Below are 23,111 nucleotides of genomic sequence, written 5' to 3' on the forward strand. Positions count from 1 at the left end.
ATAGAATTCCTATAACAAGTTTCGATCAATCTAGAAAATGTTCAATCATTATACAGAATTTTTGGAAAATGCTGTTCAATGTATTGAAAATCATCTATTTAAAAAAAGATGATAAATCAACATACAGTAATTATAATTATAATCATAAGTATCATTTTTTGTATCAAGATAAAAGAAAAACTGTAAGTACAGTGTAACGTAGAATACAGTAATCGGTATATAACGTACAAACACAAATATAGAACTCCACGAAGAAAAACGAATAAACACGTCAAAGATATTTAATAAAAAGCTTCAACTAATAGCATAAATCTCGTAAAAAGGAAATGAAAGGATATTCCTTAGCGTTAAAAAAAAAAAAAAAAAAAAAAGGCGCTACGCGTAAATCTTAAGAAGAGAGCAATTCGAGAGACGATGGTAATTAAAGAACGACCGAGAAAAATAAAAGTGGATCGAAAAAAAAAACAAAAAGGGAAAATTAGTTAAGAACGACGTTGGCTAGTTGGTTCGTTCGTTCGTTGGCTTGGTTGTGACGTTAAAAAATTACTACTCCTTTTTTTCTTTAATTTTCTATTTTTTTTTGTTCGTTTTTATTTAAATTTTTCCTCTCTCTTTCTCTTTCTCATTTTCCCCCTCCCCCTTTTCCCGTTCTATTCTTTCTTTCTGTTTATTAGTTCCTTCTTTTTTTTTTTCTTTTATATTATTCTTTTTACACAAGGAACACACAGGAAAAAAACAACCGGGGGAAACGCACAGGAGCTCGTAATTAACGTTAGATTTAAATGAAGAACAATATATGCGTTAGCCGATGCGAGTAACGAGAAAACAAGAGACGCGGAAACGATCGGCAATAGGGAGGAAAAACAAAAAAAAAAAAAGAAAAAAGGGAAAAAAGTTAAACAAGAAAAACGACATCAGCGTATCGGAATATAACGATAGTAAAAGAAAGAATGAAAGATAGAGAAAGAGAGAGATAAAAGGGAAGAGATTTTCTATCGATTTCTCCTCATTGATTTTCTATTTCATTCGTTAATAAATACAATACAACGATTTATGTCGAAGCAAAGCTCGTAGTAAACACAAAACGAATGATTATAAAAAAACAATAGTTTGTAACTGCATATAACAACATTATAGTGTATGAAGTATAATGAAACATTAATTTCGTTATAATAAGGTGTCTAGTTTACAATATTTCATTGGAAATGTGGTTACATTGAAAAAGAATAATGAATTATTGTCAAGTAAAATTATTAAAAAAATGTCTAGTGATTTCAAACGAAAGTGTTATGTCAAAAGTGTTCAAATATAAAAGACAACATTTAAATTAAATTTCAAATAACAAACCAGTGTATTTAACATTGCGTTAAAATATTTATTCTAACTCTGTCTATCTTGTTTTTATCTATCTATTTATCTATTCTAGATAATATTTTGTACTCGTTCATTTAGAGTAATGGTTGACCAAGTTAATTATATATGCAATTGATTTTTTTTTATCATAAAAATGTGTCGCAATCTATTTGTTAATATTTTGTTGTTGTCATTTAACACATTTAAACACGTACCTTGTGTATTATTGGGAGGGAGGAGGGGGGGGGAGAGAATGGGATATTTAACCAACGTGATATTTCATTATTATTTAATTATTAAAAAGTAGTCACAGTGAAAACAAAAATACAGGTTACATTTTATTTTCTTATAATATAATTAGTGGAAAAAGTTGGAGCACACATCTGTGTGCTTCCAATCAAACGTTTATAATTTAGTGCGTATTCAGACAAAGGTAATGATAATGAATTTTTAATATGAGTATCACTAAGTACCGAACGTTGTGTGTTTGATCTTTTTAAATTGTAAACATGAAAAAAGCTAAATTTACATAAAAGTATGTGATAGATATTATTAAAACAAGAGTAAATATATGTTCCCTACATTTGATGATATTGAAATATTTTACTTGATAATGTGTATTTCCAAAAAATTTGCCTACAAATTCTTCGACTTGTATGATTAAATCAGATTTGAAAAATGATTATTTCATTTTCTGACAAGATATATATATATATATATATATTTTTTTGGTTCAATATTAAATCTGTCTTAAAAAAAAAAAAAAAAAATCGTTTCCCATCGGTTATGATCGATCAAAAATCCAAAAAACACGTTCGACGTGTGTTAAGGGGTTACCCACCCTTCCCTGATTTATATAAAAATCCATTGATGAAAAATTTCTCCACTTTTTGAACAGAAATAATGTCAGATTAAAGAGGAAATTCTTTTCGCCTTTTTGAAACGTGAAAAGAAAAAAAAAAAAAAGAAAGAAAAATAAAACATTCAAAAGGGGAAAAAAGGAAGAGCCTCGAGTAGAAAGATTTCGTCGGAGAGATTTAAAGTAAGGAATTGGGATTATAAAAAGAAAAAAAGAAAAAGAAATATAAAAAAAATAAAAAGGATCGAAAGTAAAAGAAAGAAAGAAAGAAAGAATGAAAGAAAGAAAGAAAGAAAGAAAAAGTAAAAGAGATGAAGGAAATAGGGGTGGTGTAGAAAACTCAGAAAAGTAATCTGCTCCACTTTTCACCCTTAACTAGCCTAGTTAACGAGAGCCTCCTAAGAGATACCAGACTATTCGCATCTTCCAAGTAGGTCAAAAATGAACCGAACTATCCCCGACTTTCTTTCATTTTTAACATATACATATGTGTATACTACGAAAGGGACACAAGCTCGTTTCCTTCACCTCGTAGAGAAAGTAGAAAAACTAGGAGACCTTGAAATATCTTCTTATTTTTCATCATATATATATCTCTAACTATTAATAATTATTAATCTTCCTAATGTTATCTTACTATGCATTATTACAAAAATTATTATGATTCGTATATCTCTCTGTTTTACAATTTTTTTAATAATAATAATAATAATAATAATAATCTTTTAACAAGTAAAAGTAATTATTTCAGAAAAATTCGCAAAAGTCAGAAATTTAATTAAATATCAAATATTATTTTAAATTTATAATCACAGATCATTCTTTGCACATATAATATATTTCTATAAATATTAAATTATTCTATATATATATTACTTTATATAGTATATTATATATATCTAATATTAGTATATATATATATATATAATTAAAGTATAACAATTATAATACTATATATAAAAAAATAAATTATAATACTACATACAATTATAATAATATATACAAAAAAAATAAATTAAAATAAAATATACTATATACATATATATTATATACTATAGTACTATAGTATATAAGGTAGTATTATATTACTACCTTAATTATATATATAGTATATGTAGTACTATATACTATATACTAATATACTACTATATATATATATATATATATATATATATATATATATATATATATATATATATATAATTAAGATATACAAATATATATACATATATATAATTAAGGGGGGTATACAAATATATATACATATAATTAAAGGATAATATATAATTATGTAATAATAAAGTAGAATTTTAAATTAATATTAAAAAGAAGAAAAAAATAATAATTAGTAAACTAGGAAAAAAAAATAAAAAAGAAAAAAGATTCTTTTATTTAGAAAGAAGAAAAAGACAGAAATAAGCGTCCTATGATAAATTTGCCTGATAAAAAAAAATGCTTTTGTAAAAAGGAATCGTAAGAGAGAGAGAGAGAAGATAATGGTGGAACTGTGTGAGGTAAGAGGCGTAAAGGGAAGGGGTTGGAAGTGGGTGGATGGGTGGTGAAAGAGATACTTTTCGTTCTTCGAAATAACGTCATCTTCGTCATTCACAGTCTCGACGTTATTATTCCCCAAGATTCGTGTCGCCTTTTTAGTCGCGCATTTACAACTCTCCATCTCGCTCACTTCTTTTTTTTTCTTCGTACGGTTGGCTGTACCTGAAAGGAAGTAGACGCGACACGGTTCGCTTATTAGGAAACGACGTCTTGGAAGGTTCAAGAGAAAAAAAAAACGAAGTAGGAAGAAGAAGAAGAAGAAGAGATCTTCCTCGTGTAATACGATTCGTACTCACCCAAAAAAAAAAAAAAAAAAATAATTAAAAAAAAAAAAAATTGAAAATTATACAAAGACTCGCAATTCTATTCAATCTTTTTCCTTTTCATTCTATTTCTCTTTTTCTCTTTTTCTATCTCTATCTATCTTACTTCGAAACTATTAATTTAAGATTTTCTCTTTATTATTATTAACTTGATATAGTCGATATCAACAATGATTTTATTTCATTTAATTGAACAAAAGTGAAAGGAGAGAAATACAATGATTTTCTTTTTTTTTTTTTTTTTTGCATTAAAATATTTGTACTGGATGTATATGCAATGTTTATATATTTGAACTAAAGTATTAGCATAATTAGCATTGCATGTACCAACATTATTCGTAAATATGTATAAAATAGGTTTTTCTTTTTAGACATTTTTATTTCATCAAATATATATTTCTAAAATGTTAATGTTTACGTATGTTATTAGTCATGGTAATTACAATGAAATACAATCAAATATAAAATAATAAAACATGTAAAAGAAAAGAAGTCTCGTTTTTATCTTAAATGTATTTGAAATGATTTCAAACTACATTTCGTTTCATTTATTTCATTTTTAATAGCTTCAAATTATATTATTTAAACTTTTAACTAGAAAGTTATGTATAATTCAGAAAAATGTTTATTAAATAATCTTATTTCTTTTTTTTTTTTTTACAGATGTACTGAAATTATTACAAAATTGAATTTAATTTATGCAAATAATACTTTTAATTGGCATTGGACGTATGTGTGTGAAACGTTAATAATGAAAATAAGAATAAAATATATATTTATAGAATTTTAAAAAATATTATAAGACAATTAAAAATGAAAATTATAATCAATGATAAGTTTAATAATGATAATCGTTTAACATTCAGCTTATCTAATCTTCCGATTTGTTTGGTTTTTTTTCAGTAACTGCAACTCCAAGCACACCTATCAATCGTAAGTCACACATCGATATTATTATATATTTTAAATAATTTGTTGATTGTGATAAGATATCTATCTATATATATATATATCATTTTACATTGTACAAGATAAAGTAGAATAAATAAAAATATTTTATTCAACGCGAAAACAAAATGTTGATTTATCGCGGGTATTTATATATCTTGTTGAATAATAAATGACTAATCATATTTAATTATCCGCTATATATATATAATTCCTATCAGTGATAAATTGGGAATAATGAAATATTTAAATACTTGGGGGGTGGTATACATATCTCTATAATTCGTAATTTACAAATAAATTGATCTTTTATTGATTTATTTTCATTTTTAGAAAAGTTCGTTGTTTTAAACTCAAACTTTTTAACTTCAACTTCCACTTGACGACTCTTTTCATCAGAACAAATATTTTTATGATCATTGATATAAACTTTATATTACATTCTCTTTAACTATATCATAAACTTACTGACATACTACTACTACTAACTGATTTTAAATTAAGTTTTGATCGTTGCAAGTCCAAAAATTGTTTCATTTTACTACAATTTCTGCAATCTCTAAATCTGTAATACCTTGGATCGCAACTTTGAAAAATCTTAGAGTTTAAAGACTGACGTTGTTAAACATCTTTCAAATTCTTATTTACCACAAATGTTTTCTTTTAATTAATAATTATAATATTTAGTGCAATCATTTTATTTCAGATCTTTTTATTACATCCACGTACGTTAAAATCATTGAATAAAACTTTAAACATTTATCTTTATTATAAAATATTCGGTTTAATTTTATCGGGTAAAGAAAAATTTCACTTTTAAATAACTAAATTTACCTTTTTACGTATTTTTAAATCAAAAGACAAACATTTAAGTATTTCTTTAACTCAAAATTTTATCAACGATAGAATAAAGTAAAGGATGAATCACTTTTCCGAGACATTTAAGTTGTGTATAACGTATAGTCCTTCATGCCTTTCAACACTAACAAGAATTTTAACAGAAATGAAACAAACGTGATCATTTCACGTTAACAAAGAAGAATCGACCCACGTTGCTATTCGCAAGCCCAGTTTTCTGGTTTTGACATGGAACACGATGTTACATGCTGTGTTATACTGAGAGAGATTAATATAGGAAAGAAAGAAAAATCGATTCTAAAATGATTTCACATTTCAACGTCCATTTGTTTTCGTTTTCATTTGATTAGTCTAATAGAAAATATGAAAAGACACTTTATGGATAATTGTCAACCGTTTTATTAATGAAACGACAAATTAAAAACAAACGTAATAAACATTTGTTTAATATAGTAATAATAATAATAATAATAATAATAATAATGTATAATATATTATAATGTTTAACACGTTTATTCTATTTTATTATATATTTATTTATTATATTATATTATATATATATTTAATTTTATTATTATTGTTATTATTATTAATATTAGCTGGCGTAGGGAACTCGAAAATTCATTGCCGCAAATACCAAATCCCGCTATAAAATAAATAATATAATATAAATAATAAATATAATAATAATTAATAATACAATATATATATACTTGAATATTTAAGAATGACGAAGGTAGTGTAAAAATTGCATTACCATAAGATTGTCGGATTCTTTGACAGATTGTTCGCCATTATTTCTAATTTTTCTTCCTTTTTGAGCTCACATTTTCCACGCGTTATTTAAAATGACTGCTTCTTTGAAAAGCTTGTTACGAGTTTGTGTCGAGTGAAAAAAGAAGACGGGAAAATCTCGCGTTTTAAAAATTTCATTGACTCTTCCTCTTTTTAAAAAAGAAACGAAAAGGAAACATTTCTTTCTCCAACGTATGTGTGTATATGCATATGTAAATAAGTATATTTGTGTAGTACACAAGGTACTTCTAGTTCTTGTGAATGATTCAAAATAACAGGAGAAATTATGGAATAAAAATTTGTTAATAAAAACTCCTTCGATTTTATGCATATCTTATAATATAATTAAATTGTTTAAAAAATAATGATTAAAATCAAAAAATGATAAAAGATGAACCGGAAAATGTGAAAACAACGATTATGTATGACTTTTAACTAAAAAGTATAATATTATAAATTAAGACACAACAATCTTATTATTTTGATCTTTATTAGATTGTTCGAAGATATATTAAATATAAAACTTATTCGTTAATGTTAAAAACGTAACATGCATTACCATTACCAACATGGTTATCCTTTCCGCATCGGATTAGTTGTGAATTCAACTCAACGTATGATACGTCTCGTTGCACCGATGAAAAATCGTTCGCGAAGCTGTAGGTTATTTATTTAAATTTTCTCGACGTGACTGAACAACGACAAAGGCTACAGTATCATCGTCGGATATATATTTTTTTTTTTTTTTATCTTTTTTCATATCTTCCCCATTTTTATCTCGTTCATCATCGTCGACTCGGAAAATAGGGGAAAAAAAAAAAAAAGGAAAATGAAAAGGAAAAGGAAAAGATAGGACAAAAAAAAATTGAACATAAATACAATGAGAATAGTAAAAGTGTGAGTACAAAAAAAATGTTCGATAATTTTTATCTTTTTTTTTTCTTTTTCTTTATCGTTCATTTTATTGTTTATTCATTCATATTCAAAAAAAAAAAAAATATATATTAACTAATACAGGAAATTATGCATATGGTTTTTATTCTTCTCATTGTCAGTCAATGAATTAAACAATTTGATATTTTCGAATTTTTCTTTTTATTATTATTTTTTATTATTTCCAATATTTATAAATAATATAGATTTAAATTTATTTTGTCCAAATTTGCATTTATCTTTTTATTATTATTTATTATTTATTATATTATTATTTTTGTTATATGTAAATTTTATTATTTCACAAAAGACAATATTAAATTGTCATATTTAAAAACAATAAAATAAAAGTTATTAACAAATAACAGTTTTATGTCAAAATAGAAGGGGGTTGAAAGGGGTGGAAGTCAAGAATAAGAAAACGCAACGAGATTGATACACGTCGAACGTGTACGCATTGTAAACTTCGATTGAATATTTGATAGAAAAGTATGATCTTCCTTGTTCATGAAAGTTCACCTTGAAAAAAAAAAAAAAAAGGAAAGAAAGATAAAGAAAATCCCATGATAAAAATGATTCATGTGCTCTAGAATTCAATATCCCCCCATTCACGGAAGTCGATGTCGTCGAACCTACTATTTTTCTTACTATACTATTATACTTCCCCATAAGAATATTCAATTTTTCGTTTGTTCCTAGAATTCATAGATTCTTCCTAGATTCCACTGCAAACCTATAAGCCTGACTGACGTAACCTTACCATGTCGATAATAAAAATTGAAATATTCCAAATGTCGCATCGCAGCTTGTTCTTTTTTTATACACACACACACACACACACACACACATACACATGCATATCCATACGCACATACTGTATCGTGTATTTGAAAAATTGATATAGATAAAAATCACAAATACCCTAAATAATAAATATTAATATTATATAACCCCGATTTATATTCCAAATAAAAAAAAAATTAAATGACAAAAAAGATACATTAACGAATTAACTTCTCATTACACATGTACAATTTATATTTTCCTCTTTGCTAATAAGATCACCCTAATAGATAAATGAATCAAGTTCTAACCACGAGATAAGGTAAAACGTTCAGACGAATCGAATTTACTGACGAAGACTCCAAACTTAGAACCATGGTTTATCAGAGTTTAAAATCGTGCCGTTAAGAAGGGTGGCTGTGGGGGAGTGGGGAGGGGAGCGGGGGTAAAGAAGAGCAGGAAAAGGAATGAGAGGATGACGGGGGGGGGGTAGAAGGAAAAGGGTGGTCAAGGGAGATGCTTGTAGTGACTGTGGTGGTAGTAAGTTGAACGCGGTAAAAGTTAAACTGATCCGCGTGTCAGGAAGCATTAAGTAATTAGTTCTATTAAGCGAGTAGGGAAGTAAAGAGAGAACGAACGACCAAGTCTTCTCTCTCTTTCTCTTTTTTTTTTTTTTTATATTTTTTTTTTTGTTTTTTACCTCATTGCAGAGAGCGTTCTTTACACTCACCGAGACAGCATCGATTAATTAATCTCAAACTTTATCCAGAAGCATGCCCCTCTGCCTCTTATCGATAGGTGCAATCGATTTTTCTACTATCCTTGTCAGCAGTCTTTCTTCAACTTATAATTGGATTGATACTATTCAATTTTATAATGACGTAAGGTATTGCATATATATATGCAATAGATATGCATACATCAAGTATTCGAAAAGTTAGCGAACTTTCATCGTTATGCTATTTTATTCGTCTAAGATTCTTTAGTTCTTTTTTTTTCTTTTTTGTATTATCGTAGCATTTTTCTTTACAAAATAGTAATAATAATAATAATAATAATAATAATGATAATAATAATAATCCATTTGATACAGTTCAATTCTTTCTCTGGAGATTCTGTTTTGTTTTTTTTTTGAAATTACGTTAATTTGCTCAAATTACAAATAAATAAATATATAAATAGGAAATGTTAATTAATCTTTTTTTTACGCATTTTGTTGAATCTAAATGTTGTTTCAATCGTAACGATAAAAGACGAATTGGGATTAGCAAATCTCTCATGCGTGTACTTTCAAAATATCAGAAAGGATAAATTTATTCTATATTTTATGAAAAGATAAAAATCCACTCGCCACAGAGTTCGTTTCTTTTTCGAATAATATGAATTTATGAATAATTATAAAAAGAAAATAAATAAATATAAATGTTAATTACTTTCTGTATACTTTTACTTAATATAAATACACTTATATGTAGATATTTTTCCAAAACATATTTGTTTGAAAAATCCTACGAATGATATTATTTAAATTATCCAATCGTAAATGATAAAAAGCGAGTTTAAATTAACAGACCTCTCATGTAAATTGAAAAAATCCAAAACTATAAAAATCTCGAGTAATCTAAATCGACAGAGAAATTTCTTTTTCATCTAATCGTTTTCTCTTTTAAACTTAGCTTCTTTCATTCACGATCGAAACGAAATGATTTGCAAATTCAGAATGGTCTCTCCCAATCCTTGGCAAAAGCAAGGACGCTCGTAAAAGTAAGCTGACGCTTATGTTAGTTCGAGCACATTGAACCTAACTAAACTTTGTCGACAATGCGTCTAGGAAAAGATCGAAACGATTTGATAACCTTTGATGAGATAATATTTCCTACGATGGTTCATCTCTCATAATCTATCTCTTTCTCTCTTGTTCTCTACTATTTGGATCAAGTTTCGTGTTATCGTAACTTTTAGTCAAGCAGTTACCTTACTGAAACCATTTTCAACGTAGTTAGGTTACGTTTCTGTTGAATGGATCGTCCAGTTTCAACAATCCTTCTCCCTCCTTCCTCCCTTCCTTCCACCCCTTCCTCCCCTTCCCCTTGTAACCCTCACCTATTCGTTTTCGTACTTCGACGAAGTTCGCTTCCAAATTAACGCTGAAATTCCTGAGAAACCGCTTGACCGGATACAAACGTTAATTGATTAATTAACGAGCAGTAGCGGTCATGGTTGTTGATCTCGTTGATGTCACACCTCGCCGCATAATCCTCTTATTCCCTATCGTCTTCTTGTTCTTATTATCTTTACTAAATAACTTCCTCGTTAAGGTGTAATCGGTTTTTTTTTTTTTTTAAGGTTCAATCGTTGGTTTATTTCCCTCATTGCTAATTTCTAATTTCGTATTAACGAATATGATGACATCTTTTGTTTAATGGAAAATATTTTTTAAATTTGGTATACACCAATTGATAGGATTATTGTAAATTTGAAACAATATTGATGTATACTTTTAATATTTTCAAATTATTCTACAATAAATTATTATTAAACTTTTAAATAGATATTTCATTTCATTTCAAAAGACCATTTTATAATTTTGTATAATTAATAAGAAAATTGTTCTCGCAAGATATACCCCAATCATCTTAAAAGCATTATAAGATGCAAGATTGAAACAACCATGTACTAATTATAATAATAATAATAATAATAATAGTATTTTTATTGTATCTTACGTATAGAAAGATCAAATGTTTTTTTTTTTTCTGGAATAAAATTCGTATCTATTTCAAAGTTTTATAATTTTAAAATCAAATTTCGTTTATACAAATTTTCAAGCTTAAAAGTACAAAAATATCAATTATTGAAAATTATTTAATTAAATTGTATTTTTCAAATATATTTCGAAAAAAAAAAAACTATCATATTATATTCATATTTTATATTATTTTCTTACGTATAATGTAAATATAAATATCCAAAAATATTCAATTCCAACCATTTTTATGATTATTCGTGCATACAATTTTTTTTTTATCTTGTCACACGAATAATTAACGATCCTTGTTTTAACCCAATGTAACAATTTTTTTTACAAATATAATATATTTATATATAAATCAATGTAAACGTGAAAAACTTATACAAATATCAAATTTGATTCCATTTTGTGATTATTGGACAAATATAACTTACAATATGTCAGTGGAAAACAAGAGTAAAGTACAAAATAAGCGATAAATCGTAACTAAACCTCACGACAGTTCAATGAGGGCAACTTCATCCACTGCGTGAATCGTTGAAGCACAGTCGAAGCTTATCGAAAGGATTACAGTTTAATTAGCGCACCTGTACCGAAAGCTAAGTGCAGACCATAACGCAGGTGCGCGTCATGCATACATGTATATGTGTAGTAGTAAATACATCTCTCTATTTCAATCTCTCTCTCTCTCTCTTTCAATAAATCTTCCTTTCACCCTTCTTCCTTACTCTCATCTCCCTACGAACACGTAACTAACACAAAATTCGATGAAATTGCTGTACTCTCTCCTGTTTTTGGTACAAGTGTGAATTTTACATACAAATACAGATTATATATATATGTAATATATAATATGACAGATATATAATCATGTTGACATAACTATTCTATTATTCATGAGAATAAAGAAGAGAGGGAGGAGAGAAGGGGAGAAAAGAACATGAAATTACTTACACTTTCATTTATACACCATGATACTAAAATATCTGAAATATTTTTGTATATATATATATATATATATATATATATATATATATATATATATATATATATATATATATATATATACAGGTAACCCTCTTATAAAACGGTAGAGATAGGTTCCTAGAAAATGCCGTGTTGTGTGAAACCACGTTGTACCGAAGTGCAGAGTTGTATAAAGGTTTTTTTTTGAAAGGAAACCATGTCATAGGATACCGTCTTGTAGGGCTACCTGTATATTATTTTTTTTTTAAATAAGTGTACTGATAAAATCAAATATTTACTATCGTAATAATAAATAATAAATTCAATGTCTATCTTATACTTTTGTTAAATAAAATTAGAATTATTTGTAATATTTCGTTGTACACCGTATTTCCTTTTGGAATTTAAGATTTGGTGTTAATAATTGGAAAATTGTATATAACACACATAAAGTTTATAAAATGAATTTGTTTATTTTTTTTAGAATGCATATCTATTTAAAAATATAATATGTGTAATATATGTTTTTCGGAATACTGTAAAATTATACGTGGAAAATCCGGTACATGTTCAGACTTATTTCATAGTTCGCATAATTCTACGAGAAGATTTCTATGAAAAATAATAATCGAATGAAACTTCTTCTTCTTCCTAGATGTTAGAGTAATAGGAATCATAGTTATCTCGGCATCTTATATCGCAAGATGAAAACTTTGATCGGCAATTTTGTCGACGACAGAGAAATGTATGTCGGTGATGTTGTGCAAAACGAAACACGATCTTCTTAACGATATATATATATATATATGTATACATGTATGTATGTAGATATATACGTGTGTATAGTGTTCTACCTAGTCGCTTTATTAACCGCATATTCTATCGCTTTTACTTGTTAAATCAGTACGTGAAACTCAACTCTTGTGAACGTTTCGTACGTGTTTCGAAAACGAATATATACAAGAGAAGTACTTTCCAATAAGTAGAAATTTTACATCACATTTTGTTAGAATGAAAATTGCAACGTTGGATATTCTCTAAAAAAAAAAAAAAACATTGTACGCTATCGATCGGTTTCACAATTTGTATTATAACAGAGATAAAATTACAAAGAAAAAAATAAACAATCAATATTGGCAACGATCTATCGCAATTATTTTAGCCTTGTATAAAAAAAAAAAAAAAAAAAAAAAAAAACATATTTCTCTTCAAAATTTTGGATTTTAGAAAAACATGGATAAACTTAATGTTATTTAAACTTTTCCAACGAATATTATAATTTTCAAAATACAGGACAGGGTAGAACAAGTAACTACTTTTAATATTTATCTCATGCATAGCATAAAGAGGAGACCGAGAATAGGAAAAACTGTATAGCTATATTCCGTCTCATTCCCTCGCAGTTTAAATCCTATGTTTGTCTCTTTTTCTCTCATTATTTAGTATGGCAGCCGTTTCATAGCTTCGTTACATAGCTCCGTTTCTAAAATATTTTTATTTGAAATGGTTCTTTACTATATCTTTATTATTATCTCGGATGACTCGAATAAACCAGACGATACATTTTAACACTGACTTATATCACCGTGACTACTAAAGCGGTTATTAATTATTAATATGAAACATTATTAACGACATGTTCTAGAATTATTCGATGATTAGACGTAGAGCTTTGATGCAAATGACAGGCATTAACTCGGCCAACGAGATGCGTTTATCTTTTCTCCTTATATAATTAATAACAGATTCTGGACGACGAAACCTTATCGATTATTCTCCTCTGAAAACCGATCCGCCCTCGTTAGCAGATAATTATCTTGATTTATTGCGGTGTCCGTAATTATAACCGATTTATCATTGCTCACCAGACTCGATCAATACACACCAGTTCTGGATAATATTTATTTTTCATAGTAATATCAAATCATTATTGTAAATTTATGATTTTCTCGAATGCAGTAGTAACAGTCAATATATTATCGGACATACTTCAAAAAAATTCTCTCCATGATATCTCATCCACTATTCTTTTAAAATTCTTGCATTCAAAATGCTTTTCTCCTATGCTTTTAAAAAAGGATTCTAAAATTTGTTCAATATACTATCAAATTAATAAAAAAAAAAAAAAAAAAAAAAAAGAAACAAGACCGACGAATACACGAAGAACTCTTTATAAAGTAGTTAATGAATTGTCTCTTCTATAAAGCAAAATTCTATTTCCAACTCTTTGTTTCGTCATCCTATTAGGATTTTCCCCTTTTTCCTCATTAATAATTATTTCAACCTCCCTTTTATTCGTTTCTCTACTCTCTTATGATTATTTTATTATATAATATCCACCGACATATATGTCGTTGCTTTTCTTTTTCCCCCGTTAACGCTTTTATGTTCTTTTCCGACGAGAAAATGACGACAAATAACAAAACGTCGAACTGAATGAATCTTGCGGCATGAAAATATCGGAATGGAAAAAAGAGACATGGAAAAAAGCTTTTATTGCTTTTTGTTTTTCCTATCTATTAATCGAAACGTGTACGCTGCGAATATTTTTTTTTTTTTTATACACGTATATAAATATATATATTTATCAAAGCTGGTTCGTTTATAGGCATTGTGGAACTGTAACAACATAGGGAAATTCTAAGTACTGGTGTAATGCAGTTCCACTGTTATTTTTATACAGGTTTCAATGGAAAATAAAACAAAAAGAATCGATTTTATTTTGAAAGAATTTTAAATGATATTCAACTATATAAATTCTATATAATATTGACATAACAAACACCATCTAACGATTCATTTTTAAAGATATTATAAAAACTACATTGAATTAATTTACAATTAGTTTAAAATAATGTAGCGCAAAATAACTGATAAATGTATCAAACTATTCAACTTTTGTCTAATGCATTTTTTTTTTCTAGCATCAACAGTTTCAAAGATAATTAAATGATCGATTTAAATGAGATACCCGTGTATTGATCGATATCAAAGAATATTATTTCAAAAAAATAAAAATGAATTGTTGTATTTTCAAGTAATTTTGAATAATATCAAACTGTATAATATTTAATCGATAATAAACCACAAATTGTTTAGTTTTAAATTTGTTCTCAATTTTAATTCATAATTTTCAAATTTATTCCATAACCCGTATAGATTGTATTCAGAGTGTGTACAGATATATTTAGAAAATCGTAGCACCTCCACGATCTCAAACAAGAAGATGCCTCTGATATTTGTATATACGATCGTATACGATGTCTACCTTTGCGTTTAACTAACACGAACGTCGATAATAAAATAGAAAGAGAAAGAAAGAAAGAAAGAAAGTAAAAGAAATAAACTTGTTTCGTTATTTCATTTGATGCTATCAAGAAAAACGTCCATAGCAACTTGCGAATCGAATCCTCCAATTCTTCTTTTTCTTCTATCTTGTTTTAATAAAACGAGACAAAATCAAGTTTAACTAAACTCTATACATTTTTACGATCCTCTAACACGTTCCGTTGATTACACCAGTTTCTTCATTATTTTCTTTTTTTTTTCTTTTATTCTACGATTCATGAAAGAAGAAATGGCCTTTCGTATACAAATAACTAGATAGCTAGGAAACTATTGAACGAGGTACACCAGTGGCTGAATAAGAGGAATCTAGCCGCAGGCCAAACCGTTAATAGCTAGTATAGTAGTAATAGTCGTAGTATTATAGTAGTTTGAAGGGACGCATTTGCGTCACGGTGAAACGGCATGGATATTTACTGTTACGTGCATTGTTCTCAGTCTTTATTGGTTCGGTAAATACCGCAACAGTATTGACGAGACGCCAAGATCCCTAGTTCAATGATATTAACGTAGGTTTCATTCAATTGGATGTGCTATTATCAACATCACTATGACAATCTTCTTCTTCTATCTTTATCTTTCTTCTTCTTTTTAATATTATTTATCAAAACTTGTTACGAGTATGTGTGTTTGTACCTTGCAAAAAACAATACTCTTTACTAAAACGTAATGCACATTTTTTCTAATTTTTTTTTTTTTTTTTTTTTTTTTATTAAAATAAACTTTTATTATCTGATTTTTTCTAAGAACATTAGTTAGTACTGTGTTTCGATATAATTAAATTGAAATTTAAAATCAAACTTTTGCTTTACATTAAAAAGAAAGATATTACGATCACAATTAGACTTTTGATACAATTTTAAATAATTATTGATGTGCAAATTGATTGAAATTGAAAAGTAAAATGTTTTTTTTTTTTTTTAACAATGTTTTAAAATGAATTAATGCAAATGTGTTTTTACAGAATACGCGAGAAGATGAAGTTTCGATATAGCGATATAATTGAACGATAAAACGAACTTAACTGTACGTAAAGTTTAGATGACAAGCTTTTCGTCATCGAGATTACAGTCACACCTTAATTCCATTGAAAAAAATAATATCAATTTTTTTTTTCAATCAAACAAAATTGAAATAATTTATCTTCTCTTCTTGAATACTCTAAACAATCTGAAAATTTCAAAGCGAACCTCCACCTGTACAAAAGGGCACGAATTCACTCAAAATTTAACATTTTAACCTCTTGGCAATAGATCGAAGCAATGGAACTGCAATCTGCAACTGTAATTTCAAAAACTAGACACGATATTTAATATTTATTCATCTTTCTAGAATATTTTCCAAAAATTTCACAATATTGAGTTATTTCAAAATAAAAAAAAAAAAAAGAACAAATAAAGGAAGCTTTGCTTTTAGTTATATCAATCATCGTCGTATAATCGATGAAATAAACAACTATATTACAAGATATAGTTAGCAAAATGATTAAAAATCCACGAACAAGATCAAAGGACACACTTTGAGGTTCTCGCAAATCGTAGTAATTCGATTTGTATGCGTTGATCGAGGAAGGATATTGGCCACGGCTCGATGGATCCTTAATTGCGTTTCTCGTGTCGCTTGAGGCCATTCATTGAACTGATCACGTGATGTAAGAGATGATATAGACACGAAAGGCATAGTTCACTCGAGAGACTTGTTTAATATCTCCAAACGTGAATTGACTATAAATATATACCTCATACTCTTTATTTCTAACTTATCCAAATTTCAAACTTTCCTTCAATGAAATTTCACATTCTAAAATGTGTTTTGTTGTATTATAAGACTTTTATTAAAAAATACCATCTTTTTAATTAGATCAAAAGCAACTAAAACTCTGTCTGTGTGTGTGTGTGTGTGTGTGTGTAAAATTTAATTAAATTTGTATCAATAAAATTCTTGTTATAATATAAAAAAAGTTTACACGCGAGAACACATAAATGAAATGGTTAAATGCTATGGTATATAAATGGTTAATGGTATAAATTAAATGGTTATATTTGGTTAATATAACAAATTTATTATTATTTAATTAACAAATTAAGTAAATTTGTAATATTAATTAAATTGTAAATAGATTTGAAAAATGTCGATTAAAAATTATAGAAATAATTAATCCAACACCATTTTCCTCTATAATTATTGCGTTAGAAGTGTTTTTTATAATCTTATAGCAATCTAAAAAAAAAAAAAGATAAATAAAAAAAAAAGTAGGGAAGAAGAATAAAAAAAAAAAGAAAAAAAATAGGAGATAGAAAAAAAAAATGTTATTCCTACTTGAAAGAGATTGCATTCGAGAACTCGTTCTTGAAGGAAGAATCATTTCTCCAAAGAACTTCGATCTCTCGAAGTAAATTTCATTTGCAATGCAATTATCGATGTCATAACATCGTAAAATACAATGTTTTTTTTTTCCTCTCACACCGATCGAGTTTTATTCGTCTCGTTAAAATTAAATAGCACGATTCAAAACCAAGATCACAAATTTAAAAATAAATCATTTCAAACTATTTATTGACTATACACTTTTAAATTTAAATGTCTAAATAAATTATTGTGATATTGACGAATTGAAATGTACAATCAGATATGATATCAAACTTATCTAATTTAATTTTTAAAAATGAGAATGAAAAATAAAATAATTAAATGGATAATATAGCGTAATATTTAAAATCATATTTTATGAATACGATTGTACTCATGATAATAATGAATTGAATAAGTAATGAAGTACAATATGGAAGAATAAATAAATAAATTTATGAAAATAGATGAAAGTTAAACTGTAGTATCTTCTTATGAGACACCCACATGTATATATAATAAAATTATTCATTAAGAATAACTGTTTATATGAGTTTAACATTTGGCAGATATAGAAACTAATTTGCAATGCTAAAGTTCATCAATGGTTTAAGACTAATTTCGTCAAAATCTCAATGATATCATTTACAACATGCTCTTGTGAGCTTATTAAAACGGGATGATAGTTAACACACGTGCACTGTCGTACATATCATCTTTCTCTCTCACTCTCTCTCTCTCTTTCCTCCCCTCCCATTTCCATTTAAGACAAGTACCTGGTAAGGGCTTCGTGATGAAGTTATACTCTTGTTAAGGTAAGATTAGCTTAACATAAGACTACATCATTTCAGTCATACGTCTTCTACTGCATTAAATCACGAAGTATGTTAACTTCTTCTTCTTCTTCTTGTCTTTCTAATACACATGAGTATAAACATCAGTGTCTAATTATAAAGTCAGTCAACCATTGACATAACCCATATAGCAGAAAGATAATATATATAATATATTTTATAATATATAACATTTTATATATTTTTTATTATATATTTATTTTAATATTTGTTATTTATATATATATATATATATAATATTATCTTTCTGATAATAAAAAAGAAATGAGTATAAAAACACTCATGCAAAAAAATAAAAAATAAAAAAGAATGAAGTTATCCTCGAATGAGAAACACTTTGAATATAAATAATCGATTGTAGATCTCTTCTCGGCAAATTATCTGGTTAAACATTTCCACTCCGTACGTCGTCATAGTCTTCGTTGTTGTGAGCTTGCGGCTACGTTATTTACAAGTGAACCACTGCCAGAAGGTGTTGTTGCTTACACACCAAGCTCTTCCATTCAAGGACGCATACGTCTCCTCTCTCTCTTTCTCTTTCTCTCTCTCTCTCTCTCTCTCTCTCGCATGTATATGTACTATGTTTGTCTTAGTCTCACACGTATACTCTGTCTCTCTCATGTCATAAGACACCGTTACTCACGTTGTAAATTACGCCCTGGTATTATCGGTTTATGCCATAGGGCTGATACTCGACTAAGATCGCTCGATTTTGCAAAACATACTACTAGTACTACTATTACTACTACTATTATGTATAGTATTAAACCTTGCAGATGCTACGAAATTATTCAACAATATTCTCTAATACTTCCGAAGGATATTATTATCATTTGTTTATTTATTTACATATTTCCTTAGATATTTGCAAAAGATTTTATTTTACATATCGAGAGTTCGGAAAAATGAAAGACATTCAATAGAATACTTTTTCATTATTTATTTATGTTTTTTTTTTTTACGAATGGAATTATTATATTATATATTATGAAATGATTTCAATATTACAATTATCTTCTTCGAAATTTTATTTTTATCTTTAGCGTAATCTTGTTAGTAATTAATTCAATTGAACGAATTTAGAACATTTCGAAAATAAATCAACAAACGTGTCTGGTATGCAATTGTTTTGTATTCATTGTGACGAGTTTATTTTTTGTTGAATATAATTATTAAATATACTATTTTATGCTATAAGGCGGATTAGACAAATAGTGAATTTAATTATATACGAAATTATTACATACATTTATATTTTTATTTCTCACGTTCACTCGTACTTAGAAAAATTCTACAAATTTTCATAGAAATAATATTTATCAGTTTAAATGTTATTTCTACTAATGCTCTTATAAACAATTTTATTTATTTATTATATTAGATTTTTTTATAAAATAATTCAATAAGACAACTTATCCAAGGTGTTTGGTTATAAATTTTTTTTTTCCAATAATTTTTAATTAAAAATGTCAACTATCGAAGACAAAAATCTATGAATAATATCACACATGCAATTTATGTTACTTACTTTTTTTTTTTTTTTGGTTTTTATTGGTATTGGTAATCAGATTTGTATATAAGAAAATAATTCTCTCTAGAGTATGTATGTATATAAATATATATATATATATATATATACGTACATACTATAAAATACTCAAATAAATATTTAAAACGAATCCAATAGCATAAGCTTGGCCGACATAAATTAGATTTTCATATAAACTTCATAACAAAGTTTTTTCTTTATTGAAAAAAAAAAAAAAGTTAACCGAGCGTATAATATGAATATTTAATTTACTCGTGCTTTCCGAGTACTCTCAAGTTCGAGTAACGTTAACTCGTTTAAAATTGAATAATAAAAAATCAATGAAAGATATATATATTTAAAACGGTGTTGTTTTTAATAGGAAAAATATTTTTGATCGTGAAATTATTTATATTTTATTCTCTTGACAATTATAAATTATAAATGAAAATGCATTATCAATAACTGAACATAACTGATCATTATTATATATATATAAGACCAGGGGTGCCCAGGGATCACAATCAATTCGATACACACGTCTTTAAGTCAACGAATTATCTTATACTGCCATCTGTTACAATCTTATCGAACTAGCAGAGATAATCCTGACTCTTTGTTAATAAACAAATAATATTGCGATTATAAATTGAGATATAAACTATTCTATCTTTCAAGTTAGATGAAACTGCACACAGTGTGTAAAATTTTATTAAAATTGGCTCAGTAGTTTAGGAGTCCATTGCGGACAAACAACGTGACACGTAATTTTTATATATTAAGATATATGTTATATATAGATTAGAAATATATATATAGAATTAGATTAGAATAAATATATTAGAAATATATATATAGTAAGATAGATACTAAATTATTTATTCTATCTAAAAAAAACTCATATCTCTTTTTTCTAACATAAAAGAAAAAAAATTATATATATATATGTATATATATATATAGAAAGATAGATACTAAATTATTTATTCTATCTAAAAAAAAAAACTCGAATATTTTTGTTTAACATGAAAAACAAAATTTTGACAAAGAAAATTTATTTCTAAGGTTTTAAGTTGCAATTATTCCTTTATCTTTAATGCGATAAAAAGATTATTTATAAGAATTTAATTGCAACGTATATTCTTATAAATTTCATTGTACTGTCATTTCAATCCTCTTATCTAAGATCATGATTCTTATGTCTCCGAAAGAATGATTCATTAAGAATCAGCATATTACGGATATAAATCGTAAGAACTATTACGACTTTGTTCTTCTTACTTTTCTCTCTTTCTCGTTCTTTCTTACTTTAAAAACTTGATGACGAGCCATGCGTTCTTCACAATGAACATTTTCCACCCACGCGAATGAAAAGCTAGAAAGAAGAATCTTCTTTTTGTTTTGTTTTTTTTTTTGTTTTGTTGAAGTGAGTGAGAAAATCAACAGGACGATTTCTCGAAGGTGTTTGGCTGTAAGCCAAGAACCAGAGAAGTCGTTGATGTTTTCTTTCCTCTTTCGTAAGTTTCTCGTTAACCTGAAATATGAAAGATTCTTCACGTGGTATTCATCATAAATTTTATATAATTTCATATAATATATAGTTATATATATAAAGGAATAAAATCTAAAATTAGAAAACAACAAATATAATAAGTGTTTATACACTTACTGAAACAAAGTATTCATTTCAGGTTCATTTTGATGAATAAATCTAATGAGACTTAAACGAAAAATATTTAAATCGAACAATTTGTTATTACGAAGTAATCATATTAATTTTTTAACGATAATATTTGATAAATTTTCAATAATGCAGATATATGTTAACACATATATTGACTTACAATTAGAAAAATAATAATTATATTAAATTATATTAAGTATTAATTTAACTGTAAATTACTTTTGAATACACAACCAAAAAAAAAAACAGGTTATAATACATTTGATACTAAATAATAATAAAAGTATTGTAATTATAAATTTCATTTTTATCGAAAAACACATATATCAAATATTTATACATTTACCTTTAATAAAAATATTTAGAAATGATTTTGTTAATAACTAACGTTGTTTATTTAAAAATACGTACAATTATACAAATACATACGCAATGATTATTAATATCAATATTATAAACGTAATCCAATCTAATCTCTCGAATTTTCTTTTTAATATTTTAATTAGTTTCTTTTTTTTTCTTATTTCTTTCGAAGCGATTCCAGTTCTTAATGTTAATCTTATTTGAAAAAAAAAAAGAAAAAAATAACCCGAATGCTATTTCGTTTGCAATTAACGACTTTGATAACCCCCACGCTTTTTTCCCAAGATCCTCTTAATGTAATAGAATTTTAATCGGTTTATCGTTTGATAAGTTTTACGGTTTTCGCAGTAGTCGATTAAAACGTTACGGATTAGAATGTATGATCGGAATTTTAACAAGTAAAAAAACTTTTAAGTAACACTTTCTTGTCTCTTACGACATTTCCTCGAAGTTATTTGTATTTAATTTTTGTTTGTTGTTTTGTTTTATTTTGTTAATATTCAGAATATTTGAAAACATTGGAGAAATAATATTCGTTTAGTTTTGTTAACTTATGTAAGATTTATTATCGAAAATTTTGAAGACTCTCAACCGAAGTCGTATATCAAAAGATCACCAAGCATAAATCTACGTACGTATATACCACCTATCGAGGTTAACGTTTGAAGAATTTCGCTTTCCGGTTGAACGGAATTGAGTCTAACGATATTCGTCAAAGAGAAATGGGTTGGATCTGTTCAAGGATTACAGCGTTGGCTAGTACGTGAATCGACTAGATGAACGTTCGATTTCTTTGATTAAACTTTTTACTCAAATATTTCGAATCTTTCGAGATTAAATGATCTTTTTTCTCTTTCCTCTGGT

General features: G+C 26.8%; 1 protein-coding gene across 9 annotated transcripts in view; it reads left to right on the plus strand.

Annotated features, from left to right (window-relative positions):
- The window catches only part of cmpy (crimpy), a 327,230-nt gene that overhangs the window by 227,357 nt on the left and 76,762 nt on the right, over positions 1–23,111 (plus strand). For 8 of the 9 annotated variants that reach the window (XM_089173094.1, XM_089173081.1, XM_015318536.2 and 5 more), the window contains one exon: positions 4,993–5,022. The exons of the other annotated variant lie outside the window; for it this stretch is intronic. In XM_089173094.1, the coding sequence (XP_089029220.1) occupies positions 4,993–5,022 (30 nt within the window). The remainder of the gene's footprint in view (positions 1–4,992; positions 5,023–23,111) is intronic. 9 annotated transcript variants of the gene reach the window in all.

This window comes from Polistes dominula, unplaced genomic scaffold (genome assembly GCF_049000335.1).
Source record: "Polistes dominula isolate Pdom_NZ unplaced genomic scaffold, Pdom_raw_medaka contig_28, whole genome shotgun sequence".
NCBI lineage: Eukaryota > Metazoa > Arthropoda > Insecta > Hymenoptera > Vespidae > Polistes > Polistes dominula.